This window comes from Nelumbo nucifera, chromosome 3 (genome assembly GCF_055504915.1).
Source record: "Nelumbo nucifera cultivar China Antique chromosome 3, China Antique-T2T, whole genome shotgun sequence".
NCBI lineage: Eukaryota > Viridiplantae > Streptophyta > Magnoliopsida > Proteales > Nelumbonaceae > Nelumbo > Nelumbo nucifera.
Window position 1 is genome coordinate 63,529,943 of NC_142651.1, and position 19,832 is coordinate 63,549,774.

At 40.6% G+C, this 19,832-nt stretch overlaps 1 protein-coding gene across 3 annotated transcripts in view; it reads right to left on the reverse strand.

Annotated features, from left to right (window-relative positions):
* The window catches only part of WRNEXO (Werner syndrome-like exonuclease), a 74,647-nt gene that overhangs the window by 43,459 nt on the left and 11,356 nt on the right, over positions 1–19,832 (reverse strand). For 2 of the 3 annotated variants that reach the window (XR_737271.3, XM_010275773.3), the window contains exon 2: positions 15,774–15,953. The exons of the other annotated variant lie outside the window; for it this stretch is intronic. Coding sequence is in view for 1 of the 2 variants with exons in the window: in XM_010275773.3 (XP_010274075.1) it covers positions 15,774–15,953 (180 nt within the window). In the remaining variant the exon portion in view is untranslated. The remainder of the gene's footprint in view (positions 1–15,773; positions 15,954–19,832) is intronic. 3 annotated transcript variants of the gene reach the window in all.

Here is a 19,832-nt window from a genome sequence, read left to right on the forward strand (position 1 = left end):
CTGATTACTTGATGGGCTATATCTTGCTTAAGTCCATTATCCTTGGACCTTCATAGGATGGATGGACTCAGGGATCATTTAATTATAAATGTTGGGCCCATTTTGAGCCCATAGTGATGGACTCAGGAGTTCACTACATTCAGTAGTGTATTCGACCAGGCCTTTTCACAAAGGCTAGGCCAAACCCATGTGGACTTATGTAAGGTCATTGTTGGGGTCCCACGTCATACAAATTAAACCTAAATGGGCCAGCAACTACCTTGGGACGTGAGCCACTTGCTTAATGGGCCTTAGGCCCAAGATTAATAAGATTAATCAAGATGTCACATGATAGCTTAAGTAGTCATGTGACATGGGCGAATATGGGTTTAGATATGGGTTTGGAGCACCCATTCTCATAAGAGGATAAGACATATCTATTGAGAGAGTCCAGATCCAAATAAGGATTTGGATTACAAATCTCCTAATTTGATTAGGAGTGGTGCTCTTTTAAGGCTTATAAAAAGGGAGGGGGCAAACTGCTCCAGATCATCTTCTTCTCTCAGTTCTCTCTCTCTACTCTTGCCGCCCAGAATCCCCAATTCGACCTCCAATTCTTGGAGTAGTTTTGATCAAATCCATCTCTGAATTTTGCAAGAAAACTACAAAGAAAAATCGTGCTCGTCTCCCTTGTTCAACCCTTCCAGTTGGATTGCAGTTTTGCTGAAAACTGCGTTACTAAACCGGCTTCACCTCAAGCTACGCCATCTTCAGTGGAGGCTGGTTTGGGGTTCAATTTGGGCGTGAACTACCACTTTGGGAAGCTACATCTGTGGATCTTTTGGTTTCAAATCTGATCTGGTTTCGGTGCAAGAACGATCCTTAAAAAATGCTGTTTTTCTAAAACTGGGAATTCGATTCCCAGAAGGTGAAAGAAATTTTTTTTGAAATTTCGCCCAACCATCCAGCATGGTTCGACCATCCATATGATGGATTACACCTTCCTTCAACAATTACAAAACAGCCCAAAAAATAGAGTTTTTGTTCACCCCTTGCCTAGCTAGACCATCTGCTAATGCATTTGCACTTCTCTCTATCCATGTACAACGAATTTCAATATCCTTGGTGAGCCACTTGAACTTCCTCTTTTCATTGTTGTATTTCCAAAGCATAGAACTGTCCTCTTTTAGCCAATTCACTACAACTTCAGAATCACCTTCTATAATCAACTTTTTAATGTTCATTTCCTTGGCCCTTTGTATCCCTTCAGGATATCCTAGGATCTCAGCCCTCAAGGAATCTCCCACCCCAATTGGACCAGAATACATAGCTAACAAATTCCCTTTTCCATCTCTTATCACTCCCCCCACTCCGGAAGGCCCTGGATTGCCCATGATGCTGCCATCAAAATTCAATTTGGTAAACCCAAGGTGGAGGTGTCCAGTAGGAATTTGAGGTCTTCTTGATTGAGACTGACTCTACAATCTCCTTCCACTTTCTAGTCATCTCATCAACTGAGAGCACTGCAAACAATTCCAAGGTTTTCAACCAGTGTATCACCCTAATGTGGATAGTCTCCAGGATTACTTCCAAACTTCTCTCCTTATTTGAAAATAACCTTGAATTTCTCTCCTCCCAAACAGTCCAACACACTACAGCCCTACCACATCTCCACATGATCTTGGCCCTTTTGGTTGAACAGTAAGGCATGGAAGTAAATAAGCTTTGCACATTCGAAGGGGGAGTCCAGCTGCATCCAAACGAAGAAGTAAATCATTCCCAAATGACTTTAACAAATTGACAAGAAATTAGTAAGTGATATTCAGACTCACCATCAGATTTACAGAGGATACACCAGTGAGGAGACAAACAAATATTGGGTCTTTTTCTTTGAAGTAGATCCATGTATTAACTCTTTCCAAGAAGGTTCCCAGCAAAAGCTCCCACCCTTTGGAGGTATAGGTCAACACTACACTTCTTTAACAGGAAAAGACAATCCAACAGGAGAAGGGGTAAAGGGGCCTTGAAGAAAGAGACACAAGTGTAGGAACCCGAGGGAGTGATGCTATGAGAACTGAGATAGAAGCCTATGAATGTATCAGAAGCCTTATCCAAGCTAGAATGGAGGGATGCTATGAGAACTAAGATAGAAGCACCGTATAAGAACAATACTTGGGATATTGTAGACTTACCTATTGGGAAGGAGCCTGTTGGTTGTAAATGGGTTTACACCATAAAGTACCATGCCAATGAACAGATTGAGAGGTATAAGGCCCGCCTTGTTGCCAAGAGGTATACTCATGTCTATGGGATTGATTATATGGAGACCTTTTCACTGGTGGCAAAGATGACATCTGTGAGAGTTCTCTTGTCTTTAGCAGTAAATTATGATTCGCCTCTTTACCAGCTTGATGTCAAAAATGCCTTCTTAAATGGTGACTTGACAAAAGAGGTGTATACGTCCCTTCCCCCTGGAATGTATGGTTAGGAGATGCAAGGTAAGGTGTGTAAACTAAAGAAATCTCTTTATGGACTTAAGCAGTCTCCTCGTACTTGGTTTGATAGATTCAAGACTGCAGTTATTCAGTTTGGTTATACATAGTCAAAGTCAGATCACACTCTATTTGTGAAGATGAGAGCTTCTCATGTTACCTTCCTCATTGTGTATGTGGATGACATTGCTGTCATAGGTAGTGATGCACAGGAAATTCATGATCCCAAATACTTCCTTAACTCTGAATTTGAGATACTTGAAAGAAGAAGAAGAACTGTTTACTGTACTACAGGTTTGAAGAGAAGAAGAGAGAGAGAGAGAGAGAGTGAAGAGAGGAGAAATGAAAGAAGGGGGTTCGGTGGTGAATGATCTACCGCCCCATACACCCCTTTATTTATAGCTTTTAGGATCCTTACAAGAATAGGAAATAAACAAAAAATTAGAAACAATAAGGCCAGCTGGCCCAACTTAATAGAAATTAGAAACTACTAAAAAGAAATTAGAAACTACTAATAAAAGAAATTAGAAACTAGGTGTGGGTATGAAACCACACACATTAGAGCCTAAGTATGGGTATGGAACCCCACACTCGTGGCTAACCAACTATTTCTTCACTCCCCCTCAAGTTGGGAGTAGATATTTGTCATGCCCAACTTGCGTAGATCTATCTCCAATTTGCCTTTTGTGACTGCTTTGGTGAAGAGATCAACTAACTGCATGTCTGAGGCAATGTAAGGAAGGCATACTTCTTGAGATGCGACTCGCTCTTGGATAAAATGTCTGTCAACCTCGATATGCTTAGTCCTGTCATGCTGTATTGGGTTGTGGGCAATATTAATTGCAGCTTGATTATCACAATACAGCATCAAAGGCTTCTCATAATCAACCTCCAACTCATAAAGCAATGATCTCAACCATAACACTTCTACAACACTATTGGCCATTGATCATATTCCGCTTCTACACTGGAGCGAGCAACAACCTTTTGTTTCTTTCTTCTCCAGGAAACAAGATTTCCCCCCACAAATGCACAATATCCAGAGGTGGACCGCCTATCATCAACACATCCAGCCCAATCCACATCTGTATACACTTCTATTTTCACATGACCATTATTCTTGAAGAGTATACCTCTCCCTGGACATCTCTTTAAGTAGGCAAGAATCCTTTCTACTGCAAGGAGATGGGTGGTCATAGGAGAATGCATGTATTGACTGACAACACTGACGGCATAAGAAATATCTGGTCGGGTTAAACAGAGATAAAGAAGTTTCCTAACCAGCCTTTGGTACATAGCCCTGTCCTCAAGGAGTTCTCCATTTTTTGCACTTATCTTATGGTTAGGCTCAATGGGAGTATCAGCAGGTTTCACTCCTGACTTGTCAGTTTCTTCCGATAAGTCCATAACATACTTCCTTTGGAAGATGAAAATGCCATGCTTAGATCGAGCTACTTCAATTCCTAGGAAATAGTGTAACTTTCCTAGGTCTTTCACTTCAAATTCCTTGTGAAGGTGCTGTTTAAGGGTTTCAATTTCACTAGTGTCACTTCTTGTTATCACAATGTCATCTACATAGACTACAAGTAGAGTCAAGGAATGACCTGTCTTCTTAAAGAAGAGAGTGTGATCTGACTGAGCCTGTATGTATCCGAATTTGTCCAAAGCCAATCTAAACCTATCAAACCAAGCTCTCGAGGATTATTTCAGCCCGTACAAGGCCTTCTTCAAAAGACAAACTTTCTTTCCTGCTTCTGTACTATAAAAACCAAGGGGTAACTCCATGTATACTTCCTCTTACAAGTCTCTATTGAGGAAGGCATTCTTAACATCCAGCTGAAATAGTGGCCATGAGAAGTTTGCAACAATGGATAAAAGAACTTTGATATTGTTCATTTTTGCAACAGGTGCAAAGGTTTCTATATAGTCTATGCCATAAGTTTGTGTGAATCCCTTTGCAACCAATCTAGCCTTATACCTCTCTACAATACCATCAGCATTATATTTCACAGTAAACACCGATCTGCATCCAACAGGTTTCTTCCCTTTAGGCTAGTTAACTAGTTCCCATGTGTTGTTCTTGACAAGAGCACCCATCTCTACTTGCATTGTTTCCTTCCATTCAAGTATCAAAAGAGCTTCTTGCACTTTTCTGGGTATAGGAATAGCAGATGCAAAGTAAGATCTATAGGATTCTAAGAGACAATTAAAGGAAAGGAACTTGGAGATGCAATGGGCAGTAGATGAGGTGCAACGGCGCTTCCCTTTACGAATAGCAATTGGAAGATCAAGGTCACCTATCGATGAAGGCTGAACCTCTATAACAGTGGGATCAACAGTGAGAGCAGTAGCAGTGTCTGGATCTGGAGTTGTAAAAGATGTTGGAACTGGCCTGGATTGCTATTGTGTACGAGAATCAACCTACCTCCACCACTTTTTGTGATACACTCTCAACTCCCTACATTTCTGACAACCTTCTTCGCAACTCCCCCCCTTAGTAACCGGGACAGGTAAAGGAACTCTTGGAGCTGAAACTGAAATCCCTTCCTCCCTATTCTCCCCCTAAGGAGAAGCCTTATGATAGTAGGGCATATCCTCAAAGAATGTGACATCCATGGACACATACCGTTTCTCTGAAACTAGCTCATAACAGCAATATTCCTTTTGATTTTGTGCATACCCAAGGAAAATACACTTAGTGGCTTTGGTATCAAACTTGGAGCGATGAGGTCCAAGAATTTGAACAAAACAAGTACACCCAAAAGTTTTGAGGGGAATAGTGAATAGGTCCATATCTGGATATAGAAGACTGAACGGGGTTTGCATGTTTCGGACCCGTGAAGGAACCCTGTTAATGAGGTATATGGTTGTACAGATTGCATCTCCCCAGAAGCATATGGGAACATTAGAGTTGAGCATGATGCTTCTGGCTACCTCTAAAATATGTTTGTTTTTTCTCTCAGCAACCCCGTTTTGCTGAGGTGAGTGAGGACAGGTGCTCTGATGAATGATCCCATGATCAAGGAGATAGGATGCCAAGGGTTTTGCAAAGTATTCCTTGGCATTATCAAATCTAAGAATCTTGATCTTGGTTTCAAATTGAGTTGGGATCATCTGATGGAAAGCTTGGGTCAGAGAGGGGACCTCATCTCAAGAGTGCATAAGATAGACCCATGAAAAACGGGTATAGTCATCAACAAATAATAAGAAATATCTGTACCCCCCCCCCCCCATGGTGGGAGTATGGTAAGGCCCCCAAACTATGTTTTGCAAGTTCACAACTTTCACATTTTAACCTAAACACTTCTACTGACTCAAATAAGTTTGGAAAAAGACTCTTTAAAGACCCAAAAGATAAATGACCTAAGCGGTTGTGCCAAGCATAATCTTACTACAAGACTGAGAAACAAACAATTTCCCTACTTCACTCTGCTCCCCCTGTGAATATTTCAACAGGTAGACTCCATTCATCTCACAGCTAATCCCAATCACCTTCTTTGTTTCCAGATCTTGAAAAATACACCGATCAGGGAAAAAAGTTACCGAACAGTTTTGATTTTTAGTAATACTACTAACTGAAAGTAAGTTAGCACTGAGCTTGGGAACATGCAAAGCTGAGGATAGGGTGATGGTAACTGATAATCCGATGTCTCCCTTGCCAGAAATTGGTACAAGGGAGCCATCAGCAATAACTTTGTCTCTTCCAGATGATAAACAATAGGTGCTAAATAGAGTAGATATGCTGGTCATATGATCTGAAGCACCTGAATCTATTACCTAGGAAGGTCTAGTATTACTTGGGACAGAAGCATGACATGTAGTAGCTCTTGTACCTATATGAGCAAAGGCTGAAGTAGGTTGTTGAGCTAATGTAAGTTGAGCTGAATTACTGAATTCATTTTCTAGCTGAGTCAGAGTAGCTCGAACTGCAGCTAGGGTATCTAGAGGAGTGCCTCTTGTGCCTGATGAAGTTGTACTATCAGTGTTGACATCCATATTAGCATTCCCTTTCTTATTTCTAAGCTTTGTTGGAACTAGACGAGGGTGCAACTTCCAACAGGTGTCCTTAGTATGTTTAGGTTTCTTGCAGTGTTCACATACTAAGTCCTTCTTAGCTTCCTTCTTCTCCTTATCCCCCCCAGATTTAGGTCTAACTGCTACCAAGGCTAATTCGGAAGGTTGTTGCTACAACATAACCTTTCTCCTAGTTTCTTCACTATGCACTAGGGAATAGGCTTGTGATAAAATCACACTATCTCTTGTCAACAACTGTTGTCTCACAATGTCATATTCAGAGTTCAGACCAGTTAGGAACTCAAAAACTCGGTTACTTTCAACCTGCTTTCTATATGTTTTTGCATCTTTCTGACTCTCTCACTCAATTGTTTCAAGATGGTCAATTTCATGCTACAGGGATTTTAAGGTTGAAAAGTAAACAGAGACCTGCTCCTCTCCTTGCCTCAGATTTTTAACCTCACATTTTAGCTCATAAGCCCTAGCAACATTAAGAGGCTGAGAGTAGGTTTCCTTCATAACATCCCATATTTCCTTAGTTGTTTTGGCCTACAAGTGTTTCAGCTTATGTGTGGCTGCATAGAGTTGCACAGCCATGTCATCACCAAAAAATTCTCTTAGACCCACCTAGCATAAGTAGGGTCCTCCTTGGAGGGTTCCTTCATGTCCCCTAGCAAGAAGTTCAATTTTCCTCTACCCCCAATAGCCACCATGGCTGATTGGGCCCATTCCAAGTAGTTTGATCCATCAAACTTAATAGTTGTAATCTAAAAGGTGTTTTCAGTCATGTTACCTGAACCACTAGTCCCAAAAGCACCTTCTCCTTGGTTCTTGTACTCCATTCTAAGTCAAGAAGAGGCTTTAAACTACTGTGACAAGAAAAAGCTGTATTTCAAGGCTGATAACAGCCGACCTAGGACAATGATTTTGCAGTTAGATAACAGTAAACTACTGTCCTGGGATTGATAGATTGATATCAGTCCTAGACTGATTGATATCAATCCTGAGATTTTCTATTTGTACCTCTCTAAATGAATAACAAAGTCCTTTTGAGTATCAATCTCAAGAAAATGTACTTTATGAAGAAAAAAGCCCAGAAAACTGATTGCCACCTTCAGTCTTCAAACTTGATCAATCGATTACTATCAGCACCTTGAATCTTGACCAAAGAACCAAGAAAAAACTGATCGGCACCTCCAATCTTGATCAAGAATCGATCTTGATCACTCAAATCCTGCCTGATTCTTCCTGATTACAAGAAGCTCTCTCCAATCTTAGGACAGCTGCTAAAGCCTTCTTGCAACCTCCAAGAATCAGCCGAAATAAGGATCTTTCTGAACTTTCAGCCCTAAACAATTCTCATGTGGTCAGCTGAATTAAATCCACATGAGAAACCCTAGATCTAAGGCTCTGATACCAACTTGGAAGAAGAAGAAGAACTGTTTACCGTATTACAGGTTTGAAGAGAAGGAGAGAGAGAGAGGAGAAAAGAAAGAAGGGGGTTCGGTGGTGAATGATTTGTCGCTCCATACACTCCTTTATTTATAGCTTTTAGGATCCTTACAAGAATAGGAAATAAACAAAAAATTAGAAACAATAAGGCCAGCTGGCCCAACTTAACAGAAATTAGAAACTACTAAAAAGAAATTAGAAACTACTAATAAAAGAAATTAGAAACAACTAGGTGTGAGTATGAAAACACACACACTAGAGCCTGAGTGTGGGTATGGAACCCCACACTCTTGGCTAACCAACTATTTCTTCAGAGATTAAAGATTTGGGGGAGTTGAGGTGCTTCTTGGACATTGAGGTTGCTAGGGCTAAAAAGGGACTTTTCATCACCCAAAGAAAGTATGTGTTGGACCTTCTCACTGAGACTAGGAAACTTGGTGCCAAGCCTGCTTCCACTCCTATTGATGTGAACCATAAGCTCTCGACTGATGATGAGGAACCCTTGACTGACAGGGGAGTGTTTTAGAAATTGTTGGGGAAGCTTCTAAACCTGTGTATGACTCGGCTAGACATTTCCTATGCTGTGAGTGTGATTAGCCAGTTTATGCATGCTCATAGAGACACATATGGCTGCTGCAAAAAGAGTGTCGTGTTATCTTAGGGGTACTCCTGGGAAAGGTATACTCTTTTCTAAGCATGGACATATGAAGTTAGGAACGTATACAGATGCTGACTAGGCAGGCAGTATAGATGACAGAAGATCCACATCGGGTTATTGTGCCACTGTGGCTGGAAATATTGTCTCCTGGAGGAGTAAGGAGCAGTCTGTTGTTGCCTGATCTTCAGCTGAGGCAGAGTATAGGGCTATGGCTAATGGGGTGTCAGAGTTGTTGTGGCTCAGATCTCTCTTAGAAGAGATGGGAATTGATTATGATAGGCCGCTGATGTTGTATTTTGATAAGTAGACTGCCATTAACATTACTCACAACCCAGTTCAGCATGACAGAACCAAACACATAAGCAAGCTAGGCATGATTGACATCTATGCTCAGCTTGAGGGGGAGTGTAGAGAGATTGGGCCAAATGGGTTTTGGTGGCCAAATGAGCCTTGCTTTAGTTCATCTGTTTATTGTTTTATTTCTGCTGTAATGGGCTGTCTCTATGGGCCCTTAACACATTAATTCTTATGTTTATTGGGTCAACTAAGAGAGTGAGAGAGGGACTTTTTTCTCTTCCTCCTCTTTTCTTCCAACTTCTCCTTTGGAAATTCTTGGACTGGTTTTCTTCTGTACCCCTGTAGCACTAACTAATAATAAAAACAAGAAAGATAAGACTAATAATGGACTGACAAGTTCCAACAAACAACAAAAAGGAATGAGCTTCTAAAGAATGCTGCTCTCTTGCTGAACCCCTGGAAGGGCTAAGAGGATAACAGACTTTGCAAGTCACCTGGCATCACCCACATACGCCTAAAAATCTGCAGAAAGTACAAGTACAACCATAGGAAAAATATCACCCACATACTCCTAAAAAGCTGCAGAAAGTACGACCATATTCTGTGGGAGAATGGGAAAACAGAAAAAGATGATCTGTGGATTCATTCTCATTTCCACAAAGACTGCAAGTGGTGTCCAACTGCAGGCCTCTTGCTACCAGATGTTCTCAGGAAGGTAATTTCCCCATGATGCCAGTCCATAGGAAAAATATCATCTTTGTAGGAGCTTTCATTCTCCATATCCATCTCCTTGGAATCTTCTCCCCAGCCATGTAATGAGTAGGAAATTGTAATAGAACCTTACTGAGAAGATAACTGACTTATCGACCTGCCACCGCCATTCATCCCTAGCTACTGCCTTGGAGAAACGCCAGATAGCTATTCTATCATAAGTGTAGACTTTCAGACTCCCAATCATGGATGTTCCAACGCAGCCTTGGCACCCTAATGGTACTTCCCCCAGAATTCCATAGGACTCCCTGATTGATGCATCTTTGTTTAATGCCAACTTGAACAGATGTGCATAAGGGTCTTTCAAAGGAACTGAACAGCACCAAGAGTTCGTCAAAAATAAAATTCTTTCACCATTGCCAAGCTTGAAGGAGATACATTCAAGAAACAGCTCCCTGTACCAGGTTGCTCTCTCTGTTGTGATTCTGCCCACCAGGCACCACAAGGGTCTCTTCCAACACCCAGCCTAGTCACATTCATTGATTAGAACGTACATCAAGAGGCCGTGGTTACAATCAAGAAAATAACATTATTTCCTCAGCTATCCCACCCACCCATACATGTTACATCAAAGACCAAAATAATTGCTGTCTATTAACTCCCTGCTTTGCCAATACATCAGTCAAACAATAGCAGACCTTTGTACCCATTGAATTTTAATCTGCAAATCCTTTGAAAACCATTTAAACGGTCTGATTTCATTCCTGAAGCACCACACCGCCTCTGCCTCCTACGATAGCCAGCTGATAATCACTTATACATAAGCTTAACAGCTTGGTGAATAATGGCCTCACAATCCACAGTCTCCTACTCCAAAGGTCAGCCCATTTCCAGACCTCCATTCTTCAATGGAGTTGATTACAACTACTGGAAAGCTAGGATGAGAGTTTATCTCATTTCCCTGGAGTATAGAAAATCATTGAGATTGGACCCTACAAACCTACAAAGAAAGTAGGGGATACATATGTGGAAAAGGATTCCTCAAAGTGAACCGAGGATAACAAGAAGGTATCTCTAAATGCTAGGCTATTTACTTTTTATACTGTGCTATGGACAAGAATGAGTTCAATAGAATGCCAGCTTATGAAATAGCCCAAGAAATTTGGAGAACCATGGAAGTAACCCATGAGAAAACCAGCTTGGTTAAAGAGTCCAAGATTAGTATGTTGGTACATGCATATGAGCTCTTCAAAATGAAGCCACATGAGAGCATCACTGACATGTTCACAAGATTCATAGATATTGTGAACGGACTCAAATCCCTCAGGAAAATCTATACTGAGGAAGAGAATATGAGAAAGATTTTAAGATCTCTTCCTAAGAAATGGGAAATCAAGGTAACAACCATCCAAGAACCTAGGAGCTTGAGCTCAACGCAAATGGATGAGCTGATCGGGTTTCTTCTCCCTATGATATGAGACCAAAGGAGAAAGAAGAAAAAGAAGAGGGCTACCAAAGCAAGAATATTGGCCTCAAGTCTGCAGTAGATGAACAAAAAGAAGCTGAAGAAAGCTGAAGGGATGAGAGATCCATTCTATGGACGCCCAAAGATTGCGGAATAAGAGGCGAATTTCAAAAATTTTATCTCTCCCTTCAACTGGGAATCGTATTCCCCATTTAGAAAATCATATTTTCAAGGATCAATCTTGAACCATAAACTGAACCAGATCTGAACCAAAAGGAGTGGGAGAGGATTATACCTGATACGGAGAAATACTATCTCCCAATGGAGGTGTTCACGCCCAAGGAAGGATCCAAAATCTGCTCCCACTGAAAATGGCGCAATGCAGGGTGGAGCAGAATCAGCAACGTTCTTCAAAAGAACTTGATCCTTCGTAAGGATCAACTGAACGACTTGAGTACAGCTCCAACCAATCTTTTCACAAAAGATTGAAATCAAGATCCAATCTTGATTGCTCCCAAGAACTGGAGATCGAACTGAAGGAATGGCAATGGCAGGAAGGTGGCGGCAGGAGAGAACTCACAGTATGCAGGAAATCTCTCAATCTCTCTTTCTTTAAGAGAGGAATGCTGGTGATGATGTAAAAGGCTGCTGCCCCCTTCCCCTTTTATAATCTCAAAGGGATCAGCTCCTAATCAGATTAGGAGCTGCTAATCCAAATCATATTTGGGTTAGAAGTCCCTTAGTGATAAGGGATAATCCTTATCTTATCTGCAAATCAGATCAGCTGTCTCCTAATCTAATTAGGAGGTTTCCAGATCTAAATCTTATTTAGATCTTGGACTCTCTGAGTGGATAGGGTCTAAGCCCAATCCTTTTAGCTGACCCACTTCAGAATTCGCCCCCTTTAAATGACTGATCAAATCAGCCCAGTTCGAAATGGGCTTAAGGCCCATTAAGGTTATGTACTCAAAAACCTTCCAAATTGCTGCCCAGTTGGGCTTCCTTGTATGGCGTGGGACCCAAGCATTGATCTACACATCAGCCACATGGGTTCAGCCCAGCCTTTGTTACAAGGCCTGGCCAAATGCACTGCTGAAGACAGTGTACCCCCTGAAACCCATCAGATGAGCTCTATGGGCCCAACACTTACACTAAGTGGTCCCTGGGCCAAGCCACCTTGTAACACCCAGGGACTGTGGGCAGATGCAAGATTAGCCCATCAGGCATTATCCTCAATGGTCTTACACTTAACCTCTCAGCCCATAATGATCATACACTGCCCGACAAGAGAGGACCTCTCCCTCGGCTGCAAGGAACAGTGTTGCACTCTCCACTTATATGGATCCCGGGAATTAAAACCTTCTTGCAAACAATTTAGAAACCATACATATATACTTTTATATCTTATATAAAATATATTTTGCAAAACAAATCTCAACGGTTGAAATCGGCTGCCGGCAGTCTTGGTTTCCATCAGTGAGAGTGCATCCCCGATCATTACCTTTGTCCGACAAAGGGGCTGATCCTGTCACTATGATCACCCACTCAGATGAATTCTCGGACTATCCCAACATACCCAGGTTTTGACCCCCGCTAAGGATCTCACTGATTGGTACATCAAAGACAGCCCAATCCGACACCTAGTGTAGTATCATAATCGAGTCTAGGGGTCGGGTGTAACTTTCCAGTTTTGCCCATCAATCTCCAAGGTCCAGGGCAATACTGGAAATCTGGTCCAGTTCAAAGATTCAATTAATCCTACACTGTATGTGCCTAGGGTCTCACCTTGGCAGCTGAGACAAGCCACCCCAACCGACTTGGTGGCACTACAGTGTCAGCCTTGTCAGGATAGGTCTCCCCAGACCGACCCACTGGCTGTGAACATTCTAAACTAACACGAGTCTCATTAAGTGTCCAGTTTAAGGGTATTACACAGAAATACCAAGGGAACATGAATCAAATATGTATCTTTATTCATTTACAATAAACTCATAAAGTACATCATTCTGATTGAAGCTAAGGGCATACAAAACTGTCTAACAAAAGCAATAACAATGATGAAGATATAGCTCTTCTTTCAAGAAGCATCTTAAGCTTCTTGAAGAACAAAGGAAAGAAGTTCACTGCTAAGAAGCCTACAAAGAAACCTACTTGCTACAAATGCAAGGGGGAATGGAACTTCATGCCCTTATTTGAAGAAAAAATCCAGAGGCAAGAAGAAGGCTCAAGCCACTTGGGATAAGGAAAGCTCAAGTGATGAGGGATTAGAAGAAGAACAAGCCAATCCTTGCTTCGTTGCCAAGGATGAAGAGGTAAGTCCTAGCTCCTTTTCTATTAGTTCTGATTTAACAGAAGTTCTTATTGATACAATTTAGGAACTATTAGAGATAAATAAAAGGATTATTATTAAAAATAAGGAGCTTAGGAAGAGTTTAAAAAACTTATAAGTTTAACGATTTGAAGAGTGAAAATGATACTCTTAGTTTATCAATTTCAACCAAATCGGCTTAAGTTGTTGAATCAAGAATAGAGAATGACACTTTAAAAGTATTCCTTCAAACAAATTCTAAGGAGAATCAATCATTAAGAGCTGAAAGAGATGAACTCCTTGGAAAGTTTGAGAAAGCTTAAACCTCAAACTGGACAAGGCCCATATGTTCTTATTGCTACAAATTGGGTCACACTGCTTACTATTGTTATTTCAGGAGAAATCCAGATGGCCCAACAGTAAAATGGGTGCCAAAGCAATGACCCAAGTTGTTCAATTCAGTAGGCTTTGTTAATCATCACCACAAGTACTAAAGATCTCAAAATAGGTCTATGATAACGAGCAGTCCGAGTTTTTTAATCAGTTAAAAGCAGAAACAGGTGACCAATGAGAGTTATCAGTCAACTAGTAAATCCAAGCAATCGGCAATTACAAAAGCATTAAATGTTTCTAGAACAGCAAAGTATCTCTCTGAACATTCTAAATCTTTACTAAACTAGAAACAAATCACATGGCCTCCTCAAGCAAGGAAAAGAAGTCTAGGGTGTCTGAACTTTGACCCAAATATACTGAAGACCCTTTCAGATGTTGCTTTAGAGACAAGGAAGGAGAGGTTAGATACAAGTCAACATTCGCAAAAAGAGTCATTCTGGAAGGAAGAACCGAAGAAAGGTAGATTTCGAAGTGTTGGAAATGAAGGATTTGATTTGCAAATCCTCTTCAATACACTTGGCTGGACAGGTATATCAAAGAAAAATTGTCTACCTATCTAAAAGGTGTTGAGATAAAAATGAACACCACTGAAATAGTAAAAACCCTTGGAATAAGTACAGAGGGGCCTTCCATTTATGAGAAAGAAAAAATGGCCAAATGATATAGGAGTCAGTCATGGCCCTTAGAGTTGTTTTTGAAAGGGAAAGGATCAAAGATTCATACAAACCTCTGTCCAAACACTTAGATTTACAAACAAGAGTTTTGCACATAATAGTTGCCAAGGTAATATTACCAATGTCATTGTAAGATCTTGTCCTAGGGGTGCTAGAGTCAAGCTCTACAAAGGTCAGGCCCAAACCCGAACTGAAATTTGAAAAAGGAAAAGATGACTTTTTTGGCCCAGGCCCAGCCCGAGGGCAAAAATTTCAAGCCTAGCCTATGTAAATTTTTGGTCTAGGTCAGTCTGGGCTTGGGTTGGGCCCGCCCAAGTTGCACCCCTAGAACAGGACCATACAGACCTCCATGTCCAACTTGCAAATAACCCTTGAAATTAATTGGCACTATCTCAAGTCTATGCATTCATTTGCAACTAATGAGCCATATAGAATCTATCGCCCATCCACAAAGAGACACCCCAGACCAAAGAAATAACAAAGGAAAGCATTTGCCACAATCAGTTAGACAAGGCCATAGACATAGGGAAAATAAACTAATTGCAAGCAAAAGAAAAATCTGGTTGTTCGGATAAGTAACAATACCTAGCCCATGTTTAGAAGTGCTTCCCAAATAAGCACTCATGAGTGTTCGGTGAAAAAGCACATTTTTCAAACAGGGTAGTATAGGTATTTCAAAATGATATGGCAAACCAAGACGGGCCAGTAAGGAAATAAGCACTTATTGAATAGATGCTTAAAAAGAAGCTCAAAATTTGGGCTTCTTGAATAGGTGTTTATTTTCAAGAATAAGCACTTATTCAGGTTTATTTCCCAAATGCAGCTAAGTGCTTATTGGTGTTGTCCTGGCCCAAAACAAGTGCTTATTTGAATAAGAACTTAAAAAATAAGCACTCCCAAACTTATCCCGAGAACTGCATTATCTGTACAGTTTTCAAACAATACCTTCATTCTATATTCCTAAAACTAGTCAGGCTCCTAAGAAACTACTGACCGCCCATTCTTCAGTTTCCTCTTTGTGACTATCTAAAATGCTAGAACAATAAACAACCACATACCTTCCACCTGATGACTATTAATAAGTAGATAGCTATTTGGAATGAAATTTGAAATTCCCTGGGTCCCCATGGTATTTGCCTATGCTGCTGACCTAACCTCACTATAGTTATTTTCCAAATGTGATTTTCTCAAGTACCAAAAGGGAAATAAAAATTAGAAAAAGAGAAAGCAATACAATACAAGTAGGGGAAAAACTCAACCAAAATTAACCCCAAACCAAACTGAAATTGCTTAAAATAAATAATTGTTGTTTTCAGTTTACCAAGCTAACCTCTGCGGAATGTGGGCCTCCACTCGATGTCAAATCCTAGTGTAATTTGGTCCATGCTCTTCTTCTTAGCATCAAGGATCTTCAAAAGATCCATAGTAGCTTTCTCCACTTCATGAAATGTTCTACTGTATACAATTTCGCCACCAAAATTTATTGTGGGATATCTAACCTTTAGATTCCCTAAACAAGGAACACATAGAACATCAAAATGGTTACAACTGGAAAAATATAAAGAGAGTTTATATGAATGTACTGATAGTTATTATCTTCCAAATTCTGAAGGAGAGTGCAGAAAAGCTAGTTTTGTGAACATAGTTGGGAGCCCATAATCTCTGAATTCCCCTTTCCACCTCTTCATTGGCCAAGTTTCAGCATGAATTTTTTTGATAGGTAACAGAAAATTTATTAAAAATATAATGTACCGTGTCAGTTACATATAATACAGCAATTAGGCTAGAAATTGCTAATTCTCCAACCTCTTATTAAATTCCTTGAATCTACTCTAGAAATCAACCTCCCTAGGAAATCTGCTACTAAGGTGAACTAAAAAAGGAGAGAAAGGGTTCCCTTGTCTAATATCCCTCAAGCCCGGAAAAAAATCCACCACTTTCCCATTCAATAGAATGGAGTAATTGCATGTCAACTCTCTATCTCCCTTGCACAAAGGCCTCTTGGTTAGGTGCAATAATAGCAGGAAGTGTCAGAATTGTTAGAAGTGGTTAACAGGGGCAGTATTGTCATTTTCATGTTATTCTTTCTCTCTTATATCTGCTGTAATTTTCCTAAGGGTCTTAGTAGAATGTTAATACAACTTGGGTCGACAGTAAGGAGAGGTGAACAGATTTCTCTTCTCTAACCTTCCCTCTTTTCTTCTCCTATTCTTCTCTTTCCCTTCCCTTTCTCTTCCTATCTTCTCTTTCTTCTATCCTTTCCTTCACTTTTTCTTACTTTATTAAAGTTGGAACATGGTATCAGAGCCTTGAGGTCGACTGTACTGTTGGCGGCACTGTTCACGTCCCAACTTTTTGTGCCCTAGGAACAGAGAATATTCTCTATTCTTTGTTGGAAGGAAAAGGACTTAAGAGGACTGATCGCCCACTTGAAAAAGAGGCTTTAATGCCTCAAGTTGTAGTGTTGTGTGAGTTGGTGGTGTTTTTCTAAAAGCCCTCTATTCGGCAGTTCAAAAAGGGCAGCTTTGTGATGTTTCGAGTTGTGAGGTAGGTGCTCCTCAATGTGTGGTGATTTGTAGTGGTTTGTGTTGTGGTAACACCTTGTGGTAAGTATGCAATCTTTCCCAAGTGTTTCTAAAGTAGAGGGCTGATGATTCTTGGTGTTTTTCCTAAAGAAAAATGTGTGTTACAGTAGTTGCATACTAGCTGTTTGACAATTTGCCTAGGTGACAAATCAGTGATCTCCTCTCACTCATAGCTTCATCAAATGGTAGCACTAAACCTACAATAGTTGTGCAATCAGATTTCACGACTTCTCAATTAACTACAGTGAAACTCAATGGTACTAATTATATCCCATGGGCCAAATTGGTTGAGGTATCTCTCATTGCAAGAGGCAAGTTGAAGTACATCAAGGAGGGTCCATTGAAAAGTGAATTAGAAGGGTACAATGAATGGGTACAAGAGAATGTCCAAATTATGACATCACTTTGGAATAGTATGGAGAATCACATTAGTGTAAACCTTATGTTTCTAGACACGGCCAAGGAGATTTGGGACCACGCCAAGCAATTGTACTCTGGACAAGACAATGTCACAAAAATTTACCAGTTGTACCAAGATTATTTTTCTCTTCAACAAGGGGATAAAAGTTTTGAAGAATACTATGCTTCTCTAAAAAGCTTAAGGAATGAGCTCAATGTTTATCAACCCCTATCCACTGATTTGAAGACTCAACACAAACAACAAGAACATCTAGATGTAGCAAGATTTTTATCTGGGTTAAGGTCTGAATTTGAACCAGTGCGGGCCCAAATCTTAGGGAGCAGTGATCTTCCATCCTTGTCTGAGGTTTTTCTCTCGCATAAGGAGAGCCTCAAATCCACATAGTGATCATCCCCCACCTTCAGAGAGATCAACCATGGTAGTTTCCAGAGGAGGTTTTCCTAGTAGACATATGCGTGGTAGAGGTGGAGGAAATGTGAGGGGTTTTGGTCGTGGGCCCAGAGGTGCACGAGGAGGTGGTAGAGAGTTTGGTGGTGCAAGGGGTGGTGGTCATCGTAATGGTAGTGGTCGCGGTTCAGCCCGAAAGTACTCACATTGTGGACGAGAATGTCACACAGTCCACTTTTGTTATGATCTTCATGGCCCTCCATCCTCCTGGGCTAACCAAGCAATGGTGAAAGGTGATCTTGGGAGTCTTAGTGTGACTAAAGATGCTCCTACTTCCAATGTTGGTAAGGATAAAAACACAATTTCTATCTCATGTGAGGAGTATGAAAAGCTTCGGTAGTCTGCCTCTTCTAGTTCTGCCACTGCTACACTTATGAAGTCAGGTACTGCTTGTCTTGCTTCTAGTTCTTCACCTTCACCTTGGGTAATTAATTCTGGAGCTTCAGACCACATGACTAGCTCCTCAGATATGTTTATATCCTTGTCACCACCTTCTACTTCTCAAATTGTTACCTTAGTTGATGGTTCTTCTTCTACTATTACCGGTACCGGTAATGTCTCTTGGTTCTAACCTTAGTTTACGCTCGGTTTTTTATGTTCCTAAGTTTCCCTTTAGTCTCTTGTCTATAAGTAAGCTTACCCAAACATGTCAGTGTTCAGTAACATTTTATCCTTCATATTGTGTCTTTTAGGATCTTAAGACGGGGAAGACGATTGGTGGCGGTCGTGAAGTTGGAGGACTGTACTACTCGGATGACCATGGTCCTCAGAAGGCTCTTCATTCCTCTCTTACACCACATCAGTGGCATTGTCATCTTGGTCATCCTTCTCTATGTGTTTTTAAAAAGCAAGTCCCAACCTTGGAGTCTGTAACTCAGCTAGATTGTGAGTCATGTCAATTGAGTAAACATCATAGAGTGTCTTTTGTTCCTAGGGATGATAAGAGAGTCCTGAGTCATTTTGCTTTAGTCCACTCAGATGTTTGGGGTCCTAGTCATGTGTCATCTTATAATGGATTCAAATATTTTGTAACATTTATTGATGACTATTCAAGAATGACATGGATTTACTTAATGAAGGATCGTTCAGAATTGTTCTCTGTTTTTCTATCTTTTCATGCTGAGATAAGGAATCAATTTGGTGTATGCATTAAAGTGTTTCATTCAGATAATGCCAAGGAATACTTTCATAATAATTTTCAGTATTATTTTGACTCTCATGGTATTATACATCAGCCCTCATGTTCACACACTCCTCAGCAAAATGGTGTGGTTGAGAGAAAAAATTGCCATGTGATTGAAACTACTTGGACCTTGTTGATTCAAATGTCAGTTCCTAAAATCTATTGGAGTGATGCAGTTCTCACCTCTTGTTTTTCATAAACCATATGCCTTCTTCAGTCCTAGATGGTAAGTCACCTTTCTCTATCTTGTTTCCTTCCACCTCGCCTTTCTTTCTTCCTCCTTGTGTGTTTGGTTGTGCGTTTTGTTCACAAATTGGGTCCAGGCCATGATATACTTGACTCTAGAGCTATTAGATATGTTTTTCTTTGTTACTCTCGTACTCAAAAAAAGTTACAAATGCTATGATCCTATTTTACAGAAAGTTTTTGTTGCTCCGAATGTTACCTTCTTTGAGAGTTTACCCTATTTCTCTAGATGTGAACCTTCTCCTTCTATTCCCCTTCCCTCTGAATTTGGTGATGTCTTTGTTCCCTTGCCTACTATGGAGGAGCCTATTCAACCATCTATTCATAGAGTGTACTCTAGACGTGATAGTCAACCAAAATTGTCGCCAGTAGTTGATCCAACTCCAGCTACTGGCATGCCACCAGTGTCTTTGCCGTCAATAAATCCACCATCCCCAGATCTTGATCTTCCTATTGCCCTTCATAAAGGTAAGTGTACTTGCACAGATCACCCCCTTTCTCGGTATG